This window comes from Chelmon rostratus, chromosome 2 (assembly GCF_017976325.1).
Source record: "Chelmon rostratus isolate fCheRos1 chromosome 2, fCheRos1.pri, whole genome shotgun sequence".
Classification (NCBI taxonomy): domain Eukaryota; kingdom Metazoa; phylum Chordata; class Actinopteri; order Chaetodontiformes; family Chaetodontidae; genus Chelmon; species Chelmon rostratus.
This window is the reverse complement of record NC_055659.1, coordinates 11,897,149-11,913,561: the sequence shown is the minus strand read 5'-3', so window position 1 is coordinate 11,913,561 and position 16,413 is coordinate 11,897,149. Positions and strand designations below refer to the sequence as shown.

At 40.2% G+C, this 16,413-nt stretch overlaps 2 protein-coding genes across 4 annotated transcripts; both read right to left on the bottom strand.

Moving 5' to 3' along the window:
* Positions 1-583: 583 nt before the first annotated feature.
* On the bottom strand, positions 584-13,237 carry LOC121614961 (poly(rC)-binding protein 2). Of its 3 annotated transcripts, none has more exons than XM_041949071.1 (13): positions 13,080-13,237; positions 11,489-11,611; positions 10,261-10,284; positions 10,129-10,161; positions 9,589-9,705; positions 9,361-9,492; positions 9,081-9,209; positions 8,408-8,482; positions 7,581-7,622; positions 5,421-5,520; positions 4,748-4,800; positions 4,292-4,461; positions 584-1,857 (listed from the first exon to the last, which is right to left on the bottom strand). In XM_041949071.1, the coding sequence occupies exons 2-13, from the start codon at positions 11,555-11,557 to the stop codon at positions 1,821-1,823; spliced, it is 981 nt and encodes a 326-aa protein (XP_041805005.1). In that variant the 5' UTR covers positions 11,558-11,611; positions 13,080-13,237; the 3' UTR covers positions 584-1,820. The 3 variants fall into 3 exon arrangements, with proteins under 3 accessions (XP_041805005.1, XP_041805013.1, XP_041805020.1); XM_041949079.1 differs by having other exon boundaries at positions 5,421-5,493; XM_041949086.1 differs by lacking the exon at positions 7,581-7,622.
* A 443-nt stretch (positions 13,238-13,680) lies between these two features.
* On the bottom strand, positions 13,681-16,278 carry prr13 (proline rich 13). Its single transcript, XM_041959468.1, has 4 exons — positions 16,205-16,278; positions 15,313-15,365; positions 14,763-15,211; positions 13,681-14,249 (listed from the first exon to the last, which is right to left on the bottom strand). Exons 2-4 carry the CDS (start codon positions 15,326-15,328, stop codon positions 14,193-14,195), a joined length of 522 nt encoding a protein of 173 aa, XP_041815402.1. The 5' UTR covers positions 15,329-15,365; positions 16,205-16,278; the 3' UTR covers positions 13,681-14,192.
* Positions 16,279-16,413: the final 135 nt, after the last annotated feature.

The following is a 16,413-nucleotide window of genomic DNA, read 5'->3' as shown; positions in this document are numbered from 1 at the left end:
GACATTGTCCTCACCAGCTGAAATTTTGTCCAACAGATGGTCATTTTTCACTAATGTGTAAGGGCTCCTCCATAATAGACAGTATGATACATAAAACTCTGGTTTTGATGTACTTGTGTCCCTTGACAAGCCTTCTTACATGCATGTGATTCAATCTGACCATAGCACATTACTTCCTGTTCCATTAATTTATGACTGATCAGGTCCCACTCAATAAGCTAGAAACGGCAGCTTCTCCTTTTTTTTTCTTTATCTGGTGTTAAGTTTTGAACTTAAAATTTGTAGAGAATTTTAAACTGATTGTGCCCCCAAGATTTTGAAGCTAGAATTCCTCCTGCAGGATGAAATGTTGCCAAAAAGCAAAACCTACTGCCCTCTAGTGTCTCGATTGTGGAGGTACTCCTTTCCCAAGATGCTGATTGAAACAACCCTGTATGAACTGAAACGTTTGCTTTTTATACTGCATTATTGTAACTGTACATTAAATATATTTAAGAAACAATTTAAAATAAAACCAAACCTGTAAAAGCTCAACTTGTGTGTTCAGCATGCTTCGGTCTGTGACAAAAATCTCAAGACAAGCTGCGGTTTGAGCATTTCACGTCTTTATTTCTGTATTTTTTAAACAATGTTGTGGCACCCAGGTCTACAGTCTCAAAAACGTGCACAAAAGTTTTTTCTTTCCTGCAAATAAAAAATAAAATAAATTCTGACTTGAGCAAAGCAAAGAGCAGGAAACTAGTGTTAACTCACAACCCTTTCTTTGTCTAGTTCCAAAGCTTCAACGGTTTCAGTTCTCAGCCTCATCACATTTAATAGACATATCAGTCAGTGTCCAGGAGTTAATCCCCCTTTGGTAGTTAAAAAAAAATATTTCCTCCATTTAAAACAAATATTCCAACATTTTTTAGTATATATCAGTCTTTACAAAAAAAGCGAGGAGAACCCTCTGCTTCCGACCCCTAGAGCCAAGCCCAAACCCCCAAAACCTCCCATCCCAGCAAAATATCAACACATGATCTCAGGACCAGGAGAGGGGGGGGAAAAGAAACAGGAATGACACGCAGAGGGGCGGAAAGTGACACGCGTACTAATACACATTTTAAATTATCTGGATAAATTTAATTGTGAGTGTTAGAACATCTGTCGTCATAACCAAATATAATCTGTGACAGTGCATGTACAGCTACGTCTTCTCAGTGACACAAGTGTAATCCATGTTACAAGCACTTCAATTGAAAAGGTGACAAAGGGGGAGAATGCTGTGTATATTTAAAGCAAGTGAGTATGGACATAAAATGGACAGACTGACTTGTGGAACTGGGTGAGGAACAAGGGGGGGCGTGTATATAAACACAGAATAAAACAGTCACTCTATTCTTATTTTTGATACTTTTTTTTATTTTTCCTTTTTTGTCTTTTCCTTTTTAAAGAAAAAAACTGACTGTACAGAACTAAATCTATATGCCTATTCAGAGTTTTCCAACTCTACTCTTCTCTGATGGTAAAGAAAGAAAAAAAGGGAAGAGAGCAAGGGATCCATCAAAAAAAAGGAGAAAAAAAGTCTAATAATAAATCATTAAAACCTCCAACCTGACTCAAAAAGGGAATTAAAAACCTAATTATTTGCTTCTTTTGACTAAAACCAAAACAAAGAAAATAAATAACGAAATCAGCGGATCAAATCAGAGGCAGATGACATGACTTCAAATGAGGAAGAGGCGGTATAATATATAAACTCTTAAGTTGGATAGTTGCATTGACTGATTTATGGTAGCCGATGATATAAAAGTGAGATTTAGTGCAGATGCAGTGTCTTATCAGTTGGCTGCCAGTCCTGTGGCCTCAGAGGAAAGCCTGGAGAAACAGACAGAGAGACACCGAGAGACCAGGGAGAGAGAGAGAGAATAAGGCATGCAATCAGACAGACAAGATACATGTCATTTACTGTACATTACATAATCAAAATGAAAGGCTAGATCATCTGGATTTATTAAACAGGAAATGCATGCTCGGATTTATATTTAAAAATAATAATAATAATTTGTCCAGTTTGGCTACTCCTCTTGTCAGTGATAACTCTTCTCAACAGCTGGTTCAGAGTCAGATCTCAAACCGATTTGGTGATGCAGCTGTGTTGAAGAAATAGTTCGACAACTTGGGAAACACGCTTATTCGCATTGTTGCCGAGAGGTAGAGGTGAAGAGCGATAGCAGCTGGTTAGCCTAGCTTTGCGTAAAGGATGGAAACGGGTGGAAATGGCTAGCCTGGTTCTGTCCAAAGGTGACAAAATACAACAAGCAGCACCTCCAAAGCGCACTAATTAACATATTGTGTCTCATTTGTATAATCCGTATCAAAAAATAAGTGGAGACTCCAAGAAGTCACTGTTCCCAGCACAGCCTAAAACCACATGTTTTTACTCTTTGATTTTTGGCCAGATTGCACAAACTGGATAAAACACGGTGATTATTGATCTTCTGAGGTGCTGGTAGCCAGATTTCATTACCGTTGGAAAGATCCAGCTGTTTCCCTGTTTGCCAGCGAACCGACAGCTTGCTCTAGCTACATATTTACTGCACATATGTGAGATTGGTATGAATCATCTAAATATCAACAAGAAAACAAATAAGCATTTCCCAAAATGTCAAACTATTCCTTTAAAATGAAGCTCAATTAGTTTGATGCTTTTGTGTTTTTTTTATCAACAAAATGATCCAAATAAAGGGTGGTTTGGTGCCTTTGATACCTGAGGGCAGATTTACTTGGAATTGAAATTACAATTGCTTCTTATATTAAGAAAAAAAAACCCATCATCATACATACTATACTCTTCATTATGACCGCTTACAATAGTCGCTTAAAATTCACTACAAGAACACTATTCCCATGAATACAATGTGACATCTTAAAGAGAGCCGCTACCTGAGCAGAGCTTACACAAAGAGAGAAATGCTTCAGTAAATCAGTGAAGTAACTCACTGTCCATGCTAAGTTCAAAGTCCTTTAAAAATATAATGCACTCAACATGTAATTTCTGTAAGAGACAGGCCAAATCAAGCTACAGATATCTACTTTATAAATATGGCAGCAACCATCCGTCTGGCTGTGTAACACTTGTTTGTGTGCATTCGTTTTCCGTATTAAGCGTGGCATGGCACAGCCAGATACAAAAGCAAGTGCAGGTACAGACAACAAAGAGCATTGTCAGTACTTAAGTAGTAGATGACTTATGTTTCCTTCGTTAGTAAGGGGAGAGCCTTCGTCTTTTAGACTTGGAGCTCAGCTCTGGGGCGATTTTGGGCTCAGTGGGGAGAGGGTGTGCGGGGTTACTGGCCCCGCTGACAACATGGAGGGCCAGGAGAGGGAGGGGCTTGAGACTGAGGAGACTTGACACACAGGCAGGAGAGCTGGGGAGCAGGGAATCAGTGGAGGAGGAAGAGGAGGAGGAAGAGGAAGGAGGAGGTGGCCCTGGAGCCAACAAGGACAGGGGGATGGAGGCTGAGGGGGGCACCACACAGGAGGAAGAGGAGGAGGAGGAAGAGAAGGAGGAGGTAGCAGCAGAGGAGGTGGTGGTAGTAGTAGTAGTGGTAGTAGTAGTAGTAGTAGTAGTAGAGGTGGAGGGAGGGCACGGGCTGGTCTGTTCGGGGTTCAAGGAGGAGGAGGAGGGAGGAGGTTTAGAGGACTCTACACTGTAGAAAGAGAGACAAGGAGAGAGGGACAACACAGTCGGGATGGATCACAGGGCAAGCTGGTGAGCAATGGGGGGTAGGAGGGGGAGGAGGAAGGGTGGAGGGGTTGAGGGAAATCACTCAGGGATGTGATCAAAACACAAGAAAAAAAAGCTTCATTAGAAATGAATGTGTTAATCCAAAAAAAAGGAAACACACACACAAAGAGAGAGAGAGAAAAAACACATCTCTAGTGGTGGATCAATGCGGAGCAAAGCAAAGGGGAGAAAAGGAAAAACACAAGTGCAGACTGACAGAGAGCTAGCAACACCAAAGTGACGATTAGCAGTAGCCAAAAAATACCATTAATCCAAGCTAGAAAAGCTGATGCAGCAGGTAGGCCCGTTATGCATTTGCATATGATATTAGGTATACCAATTATTTGACTGTTTTATAGAATTCTGCAGTATTGTGACATTAGGAAAAATATATTAAACTGAACTCTTCAGACAAATAATTTGCCTTAAAATGAAACTACTGCAATGTTTTGATTTTTTAAAGCTTGTGACTGAATGAATCACCTGTTGAGAGCTAACATAGTATATAAGTTATTAGCTTACCTGGCGTTGATGAGGTACTCCGCCAGACTGATGCTGGCAGGTGAGCCTGTGATGGTGACCTGGCGATCAGTCGATCCATCCACTGGATTTGCAATCTTGATCTGGGCGCCCGACATTTGCCTGATCTCGTTGATCTTGGCTCCCTGGCGGCCGATGATGCACCCAATAAGCTGTAGTGAGGAGGAGCAGCAAAGGTAAGTGACAGGAATGCTTAATAGATTCTGACTGACATAATGAACTTGTGCCTCTGCTAAAGTTAGCAACTTGGAATGAACACGCTCGAAAAAAGCATTTTACACACAAAAGCTGGTCAAACACCAGTTTTCACTTCTTGATGACTTCAATCCCAGTTGAACAGCACAATAACAATTTTTAAGAATGACTTGTGAATGAGACAACATGCCACAACTTCGATTCTTAACAGGAATAAAAAAATAGACTTTATGAAGCACTTACATCATTTGGAATGGTCATCTCATGGGAACTGGTTTGAGCAGAAGCATCCATCCCTGGTAAATAAGAAAACGATAACCAACAATGACATAAATAACCAAAATAATATGATGAAATGTGAAAATCAATATACATGCAATATGAAGTGCGTAGAACTAAGTTACTAAAAATATTTGATGTTCAGTCACCAAGTCAGATGGTACTTTAATAAGCCTAAAAAGCCCCAAATTCCAGCCAGGGAGTTATAAAACCTGAGATTTACTGTGAAGCCCTAGATATGGATTTGCCATATAGTGAGAGATTAGGTACAGTAATATCACCGTACCAGACAGTGAACACAACACGCAAAACTAACATTTAACTGTACTGATTATACAGAAATGAAAGGACATGTGATACTTGCAAAAGGAAAAGCATTCATAGAGTATATTCAATGTACTTCAGTGAGGCATTTGAACTTTGTCCAACTTTAGCTGGAGTTCAGGACCTTTACAGATAAATGGACGTTTCATTCACCAAACTCTTTTTTTTAAGTCAAATCTGATTTTGATGAGTTTGATGTACTAAAACAACCTAGCTGATTTTGAGCTTGTGTCCAACAAATTCTGACTTTTAAAGCTCACGCATTGACAAAATGTTGCATTGAAAGCCGGTGGGCCTTAGTTGTGTTGCATACCAGTGAATCCCTGGTTGCTTGGTGCGATGGGGAAGGGGCTCTGCTGCATAGCCAACTGGTGAAGCTTGGTGAGCTGTGGAGAGATAGCAGCAGAGGAAGACTGTGAGAGTGAGAGAGGAGGCAGGGAGAGAAATGGAGGAAATGGAAAACACAGGAAGAGGGAAAAACAGAACAAAAACATCACAGTCAGTACAGACAGCAACACAAAAAACCTTGAAAAAGAAACAAAAAAAGAAGACACAGCACACATCACAAAGACAAGTCACATCATACTGCTGTGTGTAGATTTCTCTACATGGATAACTGCTGTCTGACAACCTGTGTGTTATATGACTCTGTGGGGTACCCCAAAGGTATTCCTCCATAGTGCAGGCTGCATCTCTTGGTCATGCTTTCCGACAGCCTTCAGGGCAAAGTTAGGGAGCTCTCAATCTGTATTATGAATTAGCATCACCAGTTATCACCACTATAGCTGGAAAAACGAATTAAGGAGGTGATCACAGGTTCTTGTATCACTTTACAGGGTTGTTGTTTAGGCACCGTATCCAATGTAAGCCAAATGAACATAAATCAATGTGGAGGACGGGGCAGATATTTCACAGGGACCAGGGGGGGCATGGCTGCTGTGGCCCCTCAGTTGGCCTTATGCCCCTCAAAACATTATACGCCCTGTGGCCACAGTGGCCTTGATGCCCCTCCTGCGCTGCCCCAGCTGATTTCAGCATTTTCTCCTGCTCCTCTTTTCTGTCAATACAGTTTTTAGACAACTGTGTCTTTGGTTGAGATTCTGAATTCTTATTGGACAACATCACTTCATCAATGGTGGGTTCGATTTCGAGCCTGTTATGAACAGCTGCAAAACCATGCTATTTATGATGATTTTGGTTTCACATAAATCTAGCACAAACCAGGAGACATAATTTCTTCTGAGAAGAGAGGGGTCGACTGAGCAGAGGCAAGAAAGTCTAAAAATTAGCGAACAAATAATCCAAGAAACAGCATTTAATGCAACAAGGCTGACACACGAGCAAGGCCCACTGGCCTAAGTCTTATGTGTTTAACAGGTATTATAGGTTAATGTGTGTATTATATTTCATGATTTCCGTGGACTTAAACTCATTGTTTTATTGGACGGCCTTCATAACCTGGCCTTTGTTCCCTCAAAATATCATCATCATCATCAGGACCAAAACTGACTAAATGACTCTTCTCAGATCAAATGGTTGTAGTTGGTCACCAGTGGATTTCTTTAAGATTTTTGGGTGTTTATTTATGTATTTTGTAAACAGTTTTGTAAACAGATACGGTCATAGTAATGGTCCAAAATTATGTGAAACTGCATATTTTTAATCGAAAAATGTGGACTTTTCTCAGGGGAGGACCCCCAAACCCCCATCTAATACATGTCCCTACTATAAGTCTTCCACAAACTTAGGGAAAATTACATTATATAAAACACACTCTAGTTTTAAGACAAACTAATTACATAGACTAGGTGATCACACTGCTTGAAGGCCTAAAAATAAAACACAAAATTGTATAAATGTTTTCATGTTTACACAATATCTGACTGGTACTTCCTTGCTCTGCTGCCACTATTCAGCGGCAGGTTAGACTAAAAATATATGATCACATCCAATACTCCTGATGGAACATCTAAAGCTCATTAAAAGAGAGAGAGAGAGAGATTAATTGAGTCAAGAGACCAGTGGGCAGAGCACAAACTAATAATGAAGGGTTAATGAAGAGGTGGGGAAAAAAGAACCACATGTTTATCTGGGAGTGATGAACGAGGCATGTGAAACAAGACAGGAAAAAACAGGAAAAACAGAAAAGAGTGAGCAGCAGGAACAGATTATTCTTCACGGAACAGTGGAGAGTCTGGACAAACACAAACAACAAATGTCAGTTTAATTAAAAACTGACTGCCAGTCAACTGTGGAACTATACAAACATCAAGTAGTAACAGTGCTGCTCTCTGAATGGTTACAAAATCTGATAATAGTAGGTCAAAAATAAAGTAAGGGGTAAGTTCAACTACTGTTATAGACTGTAGAACGAGGCGTGGGGGGGCGGGTGATTGCACATTTTGGAAGAAGACAGTTGTAATTATGGGTGGGAGTGGGGGGGGGGTCATGTAAAAATGTCTACTGCACTTACATCTGGCTGTGGAATCGCGTGCTGTCCTTGTACGGCATATGCCTGAAACAAATGAAAACAAAGCTTTCATAGGCCTCACATCTGATTTTGATTACATTACCTCTCCAGCTACATCTCTCCTAATATATAAATATATCCTGAAGACTCAACACATCAAAGCCTACACTGAACTAATATCCTTTAAAGAATATCAACACACATGTCTTGTCCAAAGTCTCCACATTTCTGGGAAAAGAGAAATCTTCAGATATGTTGTAGTGGAGTTAAGGAAAACTGGAAGGAGAAATCTTATTTACAAAGGATAAAAAAGGTATTGTGTGAGATAAAGACCTTGTAATGTTAGGCCAACAAGAGCCAGAAAGCATTTTGGTTCAGACCGACAATAGTGGGAAATAGGCCACCACACCTCTAAGACAATAAAACAAATTCTTGGGAAAAATACAGAGAGAAGGCAATGTTACAAGCTGCCTCTAAGGCAAATGTCTTATGGTTATCAGACTACAAAAGCTGTTGATCCTCTTGTCAAACAACTGGTATGAGCAACTCTGTTTCCTCAACTTTAATACCCTCTGTAGCCACTCTTCAATATTATGCCCAACCATAAGCAGGTGTCAAAACTGGATTTGTTCATCGAGATGTCTCTTACTTTGAAATAAGTATGCAATCAGAGCTTTCATCACATATTAAAATTTCCAATCACATTCTGCACAAATATGCATCACATGCTGCTACAAGCCACAATAACAGACAACTGAACCAATAAACACCTCCCAAAAGTATCATGAATGAAAAGGGGAGTCTGTGTCCCTCTGAAGTGTAATATGTACCTGTCCGCCTGCAAAGATGACGGGGGATCCTGAAGGCTTGGGTCGGTAGGGGATAGTGACCCCCTTAGGGGGAGACTGTACAGGAGACAAAACAGGTGGATGTGTAATTACATTACTACCCATGTTATCATACGATTGCTGCAAAATCTGAATTATTATTTTTTTTAAATTACAAATGTAGTGCACCACTGCCAGTACAAGCAATAACTGTTGCAACATCAGAAGTATAATCTTTACAAAAAAGCCACAGCTCCATCAGGGATGTCTCAATTTGGTCCCCCAGTTCCAATCACAGTACTCTGAGTGTGTGCCAATATGAAGTCTCAATTTGATGTTTACATTTTCCTATGGGATTCAGCTGCATTTGCACATTCATCCCTAGACAAACAAAATTGAAATTGAAATTGAAATATGCCTGACAGCTCAATACTTTTGGATTGGGAATATACAGTAAATATTACAGTCATCCAATATTTTGTAGATTGCTTAATAGTGATTTCACAATATCTGTAAAACACTACGGCCCCAATCTTGTGGATCAGCTTCAGACATCCCTGGTCCAAACCTAACACACAGCAGCCACAGGCCCAGAGATCACACTATTTCACATCATTAATTTGCAGGTTAACAGCTGCCACATCATTTGCTTCATTGCTTTCATGAGTCCACTTACCTCGAGCATGACCACACAGATCTGCTTCACACACTCAATTATCGACTGGGGAGTGCCAGCGATGGTGATGGCTCGCTCCGTGGAGTTGGGGAGCATGTCTCCTGCCACTTGTACCTGAGCACCAGTTGACTGGAACACACGACCGGAATTAAGTTCAAGACCTGCTGCATATTAGCGGTTGTTTGAATAACTTTCACAGGTAGAAAGTTGACCGTCAGCATTGGAATTCAGACGGTTTTGTATTATACGTTTTGTATTACATACTCTTCCCTATGTATACCTCTCGAATTTCCTTGATCTTGCAGCCACCTTTCCCAATGAGGGAGCCACATTGGCTGGCAGGCACCACAATGCGTAGGGTCACTGGGGGCTTGCTGGTAGCTGTGCTGTTTGTCATTGAGCTGCTTATGTCCTGGAGAAAAAGTGGAGACCAAGATTAATTGAATTTGTGTTTGGGCTGATTACTGGTAACCTGTGAATCCATTAGTCAGTATAAATTGTGACCTACCTCTTCCAGCTTTTCAATGATCATGGAGAATGCTTTAAAGATGGCGGTGGTTGGACCTGCCAAAGTAATGATCCTCTCAGGACAGTTGCCCTCAGAGATGTTGATGCGAGCCCCGCTCTACAAAGACAAAAGCAATTTGGAAGCCTTACTATAGAAAAGATATTCAGTGCAAATCTACCAACTGTGGCCTCCTGTACTGAGTTGACACAACTCGCTGACAGATCCAAGACAAATTGGTGCCCATGAGTGACTTTGACTGGCAATGTCAGCAGTGCCGATTTCTCATGTGTTTTGACTAAATGTAGTTTGGAAACCAGATAGACTTGACAGGGATTATTCGCAGTGAAATTTCTTGTAACACAATCACTTATGTAATGTGCAAGCGAAACCATCAAGGCACTCCATCTTAACACAGTTGATCAGTACAGCAATCTGACAACTTTAAAAATCACATAGTGTGTAGACAACATTAGTAATAACATGACATCCATTTGCACTTTGCCATAACTGGAGTAAAGAAATAATAGAAAAAGCTCTCACCTCTTCTCTCATCTTCTTCACAGATTCACCTTTCTGTTCGTAGAAAATACAATCAAGTCAAATTTCCACTTAAAAAAAACTTCAAATAATGACAGACAATCAAAACTGCTGTTGAACTGAACAGCAGCTTACCTTTCCGATAATACTTCCAACTTCCTAAAATAGGAAAGAGAAAAAAATATTTTTAATTAAATACCAGTCACTTTTTACTCCCATAGAGTTTGACCCATCTAACTTCTCTAGCTACAGCTTGACTTGTTTATTAGACAATGAAGAACCTTTCATAAACAAGGCTATATGGTTTCCCCAACACTTGGACAACAAGAAGTTGTTACAGTGAGTGCACCTCCTTCAGAAATTCCTCAGTGGTCATGGTCACTAGATCCACTATAGAGGTTATAGATGCTCCCTCTGATCAGACGCTAATCAAAATAGACATAGTTTATTATAAATGGTTCAACTGGTGGTCTTTGAATTGAGGAAGACACTCAAACAACCTGGATTCATCATGAATTCCACTGGTCTCTACCATGGGCAGTTCTTGTTCTGTCTGATCCCACACAGACTGAAGATGGTGCTGTTACCCATGGTGAGATCCAGTCAACCACACAGTGTCTGTAGGCTGCTAAATCCTAGTGCTGGGGCCTGTTTTTGGATGCTACGAGCTAACAGAGCTTTTGTAGGATCATTTTTTTGAATGTCACTTTGCATGTCTGCAGTATAAACTGACGTTTCAGTATCAGATTTTGAGCAGCTGCTTCTTGTGACATGGAATCTCAGCATTTAAAACCACAATAACAGCAGGCCTCTGTGGGACTCAAGATGCAACAAGTGCGTGGCTATGAAGCCGAATGAGATTAACGACAACTGCAAATGCAATGTCATGCCTCGTGGTAGCAAATTTTTCCACGTGCCAGATATGTAGAAGTGGCTGTGAGTAATAACATTTAACCTGTGATCATTCAGAGAGTAATGGAGGGGAGGAGTCTCCACAATTTTGAGGATATAAAGGACATAACTGCTTATTTAAGAGGAGTATAACTCCGTTCTCAGACAAACAGCCTATTATTTCTTAAATAACCAAGCAGCATAAAAGTAGCAAAGAGGAACATATTAACATTTTAGCAAAGTGTCTAGCTTGGGAAATTACACATTTAGACACAAGGTAAAAAATGGTCTCCTATGTGAAACAAACACCATTCCACCTTGCTTTGAGGTAAAAGATCCAATGACCAAGTCAATAACCTTGCTCATCACATCAAAGTGCCTGCTTATATATCCCTGAGGAACTTTCATTTCCATAAATATAATGTCATAGACTATTAGAATGCCAGCACAAGCAGCTGATGGGTAACCTCACCTTGCCATGCATGAGCAGCCTAATGGTAAGGGTGACATTGAGTCCTCCTTCAATCACACCGGAGTCCATAACTGCAATCTATTTGTTTGTACAGAACTGGGGTCTTTGGTCACAGAGATGGATCTAAAGGGGGACACACACAAAGCAAACAAGACATTTTATACCAAGGATGATAATGTGACAAGACCGAACTGCAACTCTGTAATGAAAATAAACAAGCCCCCCCCCAAATTAAAATATGTATAATAATCAGGGATAACAACAGTAAGACGTGGTGTGCATGTAAGTCCATGTATTAAAGTGGCGCTTCTCTCTCTCTCCCAGCATGTGTATGTTTGTGCATACATATATATATAAATACACACACACACACATTTTCACATCTTAACATTGGTTAATATACTGTGGCATACTCTGACCTACAGAGATTTCATAGTTCTTAAGAACTGCAGATTCTTCCCGTTTCCATTCATCAGCATACTCTGGTTGTATACAGATATAACGTTACTATATGGCCACAGATTTACATTTGCAGCATTACACAAAGTATGAGAAAACCCCTGGATGCCATTTACCTAGTTTGCTAAGCAATCAAATAGCATTTCCTTAAATCCCATCAGACCATGTAACAACCTTTGGCTAAATGCGTAACGTCAGATGATAAATTTGCAAATATATGAGGGCTATGTTTGGTTTTCCATTTGACCAATTACCCCTTCGAACATAAAAATGAACTAATTCATGAAAGGAACATGATAAATCTGCCATAGCTTATGCTAACCTCAATGTTTATGAAAACGAATGCGTACTACGAAGTATCATAAATATGGTTTCGGGCTTACTTGACAGTGACAAGCAACTTACATGCTGCTCGTTGGGCTGATTTGTTGTCAAACATCTGAAAGCTGCTTCGATCCAAGTTATCGGACTTCAAACAAGTTAATTAGCACTGAATCCATCGCAATGCTAACTGAAAAGCATATGACTCGTATGCTAACGATGGCTTCATCATTAGCCATGCATCAAGTTTATCAACAAATGTGCGTACAATAACTGCCTTATCACCACAGTTACATATATTTCGTAAAATACATTCACAAGTGTGTCCGGCACGAAGAGCAAATATCTAATTGCTTACTTCGCGTCTGTTATTTGGCTTAGAGTAAGTCCATTTAACTATTAGCGCTTGTTGTAAGTCTGTTAGCCTTTTAGCATTTTGGTTGCTCGCCGTGCTGGGAAATGAATGAAGCATGCGTGCGCTACTTAGCAAAACTAGCTAGTTAGCTTAAATAGTCAACGTTATTAATAGCTGACCACATATCGGCAGCTTTTGTGGCATGGTGGTTAGGTCCTCTATTTATCAATTACAGGAACTAAACAGCAGAAAAACATTTTAATACGCCATTAAAAGCAAACTCTCTCGCGACTAGCTAAGCTAGCCAAATGATTCAGTCCGGAGACTGCGTGCTCATCATCACGAGGCCCGTTAGCATGCTGGACAAGCAGCGGCTAGCTGCTGGGCGCGATTTCTTTCCGTTACTTCTGATCACAACAAAAATATAAAAACACCAAACATCAAAATAAAACTCACCTGATTCGTGTGCTGGTAAGTGATCGGGGGGAGGGTTGGGGTTGTAAGGGTAGAAGGGGAGAGGTTCGGGAGGGTAGAAACCCGGGGGAGAGTTTAGAAAGGACTCGGGGAAGAGGGAAGAGTGATGTGAGATCGAGCTCCACTCCTTTACACAAAGACAACAAAATTATCACCTCTGAACTTTCCCCTTTCACCCAACCCAAACCCCCATACCGAGCTGACCCGAAGATGCCCCAAATTCACGTCCGGAAAAAAAAGTTATAGTAGCACGTTTGTTGGACATTATGCTACAATATGGCTGGTTAAATGAAAGTATATAATTTAAAGAGAAGAGTTATTGCGCATGATAGAAAATTGTTGATTGGTCTGAAACGTCACAATAAAAATCGTCTGCTGTTGGAAATAACCGATGGCCCACGTGTTTTACATGTTTTTAAACCTTTAATACCAAGCAGGTATATGTTAATGTTTCTGCTATGCTCATATTAAGAAACTTAGTGAAAAGACCATAGACTGTAAAATACTTGTATACTTACAGGGCTACTAGTGGGCGTAAAGTGTATTGCAATTGGTTTATAACTTCAATCATTCACCATCGTTGGACTTTTTATTTACACCCATTTATTGAGCAGGATTAAGTAAAGACCCTTTATATATAATTACAATTAGTGCAGATACAAAGCAATGCACGATAACAGACTCTATAAGCCTAAATAAAGACTCTATCTGTATAATTCTCCATCTCTAGGTTATTTAGAAAAAAAATGAAGAAAAGAAAGAAAACATAGTTTACATATTTTCTTTTACTATATCACAATGTTAGTTTTTTTTCAAACAAAACAAAGTTTTGTTATTATTTCAGTATGTTTATGCACTAATAATACAAACACCACAAAAAAAGAAAAGGCAAGTAATTCAAAACATAGAATGAATGCCAATACAGCCAAAATACAAGATATGATATGATCCCATGCAAGATATGATAAAGTACTGCATTTTCACAGAAATCCTATTAAAGTGATAAGCATGATGTTTGTGTGTTTATGGTTAATACTCTGGTTGCCCTTTTGCAAAGCAGCGTTTCTGTGAAAGCCTAGTCTTGAACTGGTGGTCTCAGTCTGAGTCGCTGCTGCTGCTGCTGCTACTACTGCTGCTGCTGCTGCTGGAGGACTGTGGAGACAAAGAAAAACATATATGTATTCATATTTTAATACATTAAGAGTTATAAACACAAACAATGGATGTTTCATGTATTTTAGGCTGCACTTTACATATGCAAAGTTTCTGCTGAGTCGGTGAAAGGTTAAGAATGAAGGTTATTGTCGTCTAGCTATTTTTAAGGACAATGACAAACCTGTCGTCATAGATAGTAATGGATCATGGATAACTGTCACTGCTCAGGCTCAACCACATTCAAAAATTTCAAGCCAGTCTAGCCATAAAACAGATCAATATCTCACCTTTGTTCCACCTGTGAAAGGCAAAGCCCATTGGTTTCTGATGCAGCTTTTGTTTATTAGCTATACTTGAGTTAGGTGTGTCTCACTGTCTCTTAAACCTTGTGTGGGCCTTGTGTGTGCATTTTTTGCATCTTTTTTATCTAGCATTGAAATCAATACTTCACCTGCAGGAGGGGCCATTTCAAATGGCTCTTATGTGGCGTATTGTTAAACCCAGTCTCACCTTGCCGTGTTTGTGGTGCCCATGTTTGTGCCCCTTATGTGCTTTCTTCATCTTCTTCACCTTTTTGTGGGCTACATGTCCGGCCAACCCCATTCCCATTCCTGCCAATCCTCCTCCTAATGCTCCAGTCATGGGATTTACCCCTCCATGATGACCTTTATGATGACCTTTGTGGTGACCTTTGTGGTGACCCCCTTTTGGAGAGTGTGGGTATGGACCAGGGTAAACACCTGCAGGAGGGACTGCTGGATATCCACCTGGAGCCATGGGAGGATGAGGTCCTGGATAAGGCATCAGCCCTGGAGGTGCATTTGGTACCATGGGTGGATTCATACCAGCCGGGTACTGACCAGGCTGGGGGAGGACTCCTGGTGCAGGTGCAGCAGGATATGCAGGGTTGTAGCCAGGAGGGTAGGCAGGGTTTGGTGGGCCCACTGGAGGGGGAGGACCTGACAAGCCATGAGAATGCACCATACACACCTTTTCAGTCAGACCACCAATAACATAAAACAAAGGCAAAGTAATTATTCTGGTATGTATGATATCCTACCTTGATTTGGCCACATTGTGTTTCTTTTTCACCTGAAAGGTCAAACACTTCACCTGAGGAAGCAATAAGAAAATAAATGCAGTTAACATATAATGAAGTAAAATTACATTCTATGAATAAAGCAAGTTTTATGAAGGGTGTAACAACACTGTATCTTCTATAATTTAATATGTGGGCTATGATTCTATCAAATTCAAACAAGTCCCCGCGCATTTTAAAAAATCTTTTGTATCTGTCACACCTGGTTGTTTTATATATCTGCTTTATGTGCTGACATATAAAAAATTCCCATTGGTGTAATACCTTTTTCCAGCAGGCTGTAAATACTTATTACCTTACAGTATCAAAGGTCAAGAAGATGATGACTTCAAAGGTCAGAACACATGATAACCGCCCTTCTTTTTACATCAGACATGAATGCCCACATGCTGTCAAAACTTATGCGTTCAGCAGTGACTTTTAGATTTACTCTTAATTGAAATTTTATTGCTTGGGTTAAGAATTATTGTGAGATCCAGACATACACTTGGTTGCAGTCTATTAGGTAAACCTAATATTCATTAATTAACAGTGTTGGTAAATAAAGTGAGGTCATTATGTCTTGAAACTTTATAACAACAGAATACTTCAATGGCAAACTGTACCTCTTGCAGACCTTACTACACAAAGTCGTTTATCTCGGGTCATAAAGTTTGTAACACGGTGTCTAAACTGTGGTGTAATGCCTCAACCACCAACAGTAATTTCGCAACACCTGCTCGATTAAACTCTATATTACAGGTAACGATGTGATGAAACAGCTCTAAATCATCGGATTGTTGTGGTTTCGTCTTGTTCCACTCACTCCATTTCTAATCATTGTTTGTCAATGACTACATTTCCACGGGCTTACCTTAAAAGCTTGCTTCAAGTCCTGTCAGGAATTCTGAGCTCCCTGTTTGTCTTCCGCATTGATATCCACGGAAGCAGCTGAAAACGCAGCAGGAAGCCACGCCCGTTGTTAAAGCCCTCGCTCATGATTGGCAGCAATCCAGGAAGCGCTGGATGAAATGTTGTTCTACGTGTTTCTGCGTGAGAAAAGATAATCATGGTGGAAGTGAT

What these genes read in the sequence shown, in the direction of transcription:
- LOC121614961 (XM_041949071.1), bottom strand. Translation starts at nt 11,557, where the DNA reads ATGGACTCCGGTGTGATTGAAGGAGGACTCAATGTCACCCTTACCATT. An exon ending in TCATTGAAAAGCTGGAAGAG is followed by an intron (nt 9,493 to 9,588) that starts GTAGGTCACAAT and finishes CTTTTTCTCCAG; the next exon opens with GACATAAGCAGCTCAATGAC. An exon ending in TCTGTGTGGTCATGCTCGAG is followed by an intron (nt 8,483 to 9,080) that starts GTAAGTGGACTC and finishes TCTCCTGTACAG; the next exon opens with TCTCCCCCTAAGGGGGTCAC.
- prr13 (XM_041959468.1), bottom strand. An exon ending in GGCACCACAAACACGGCAAG is followed by an intron (nt 14,250 to 14,762) that starts GTGAGACTGGGT and finishes TTGTCTCCACAG; the next exon opens with TCCTCCAGCAGCAGCAGCAG.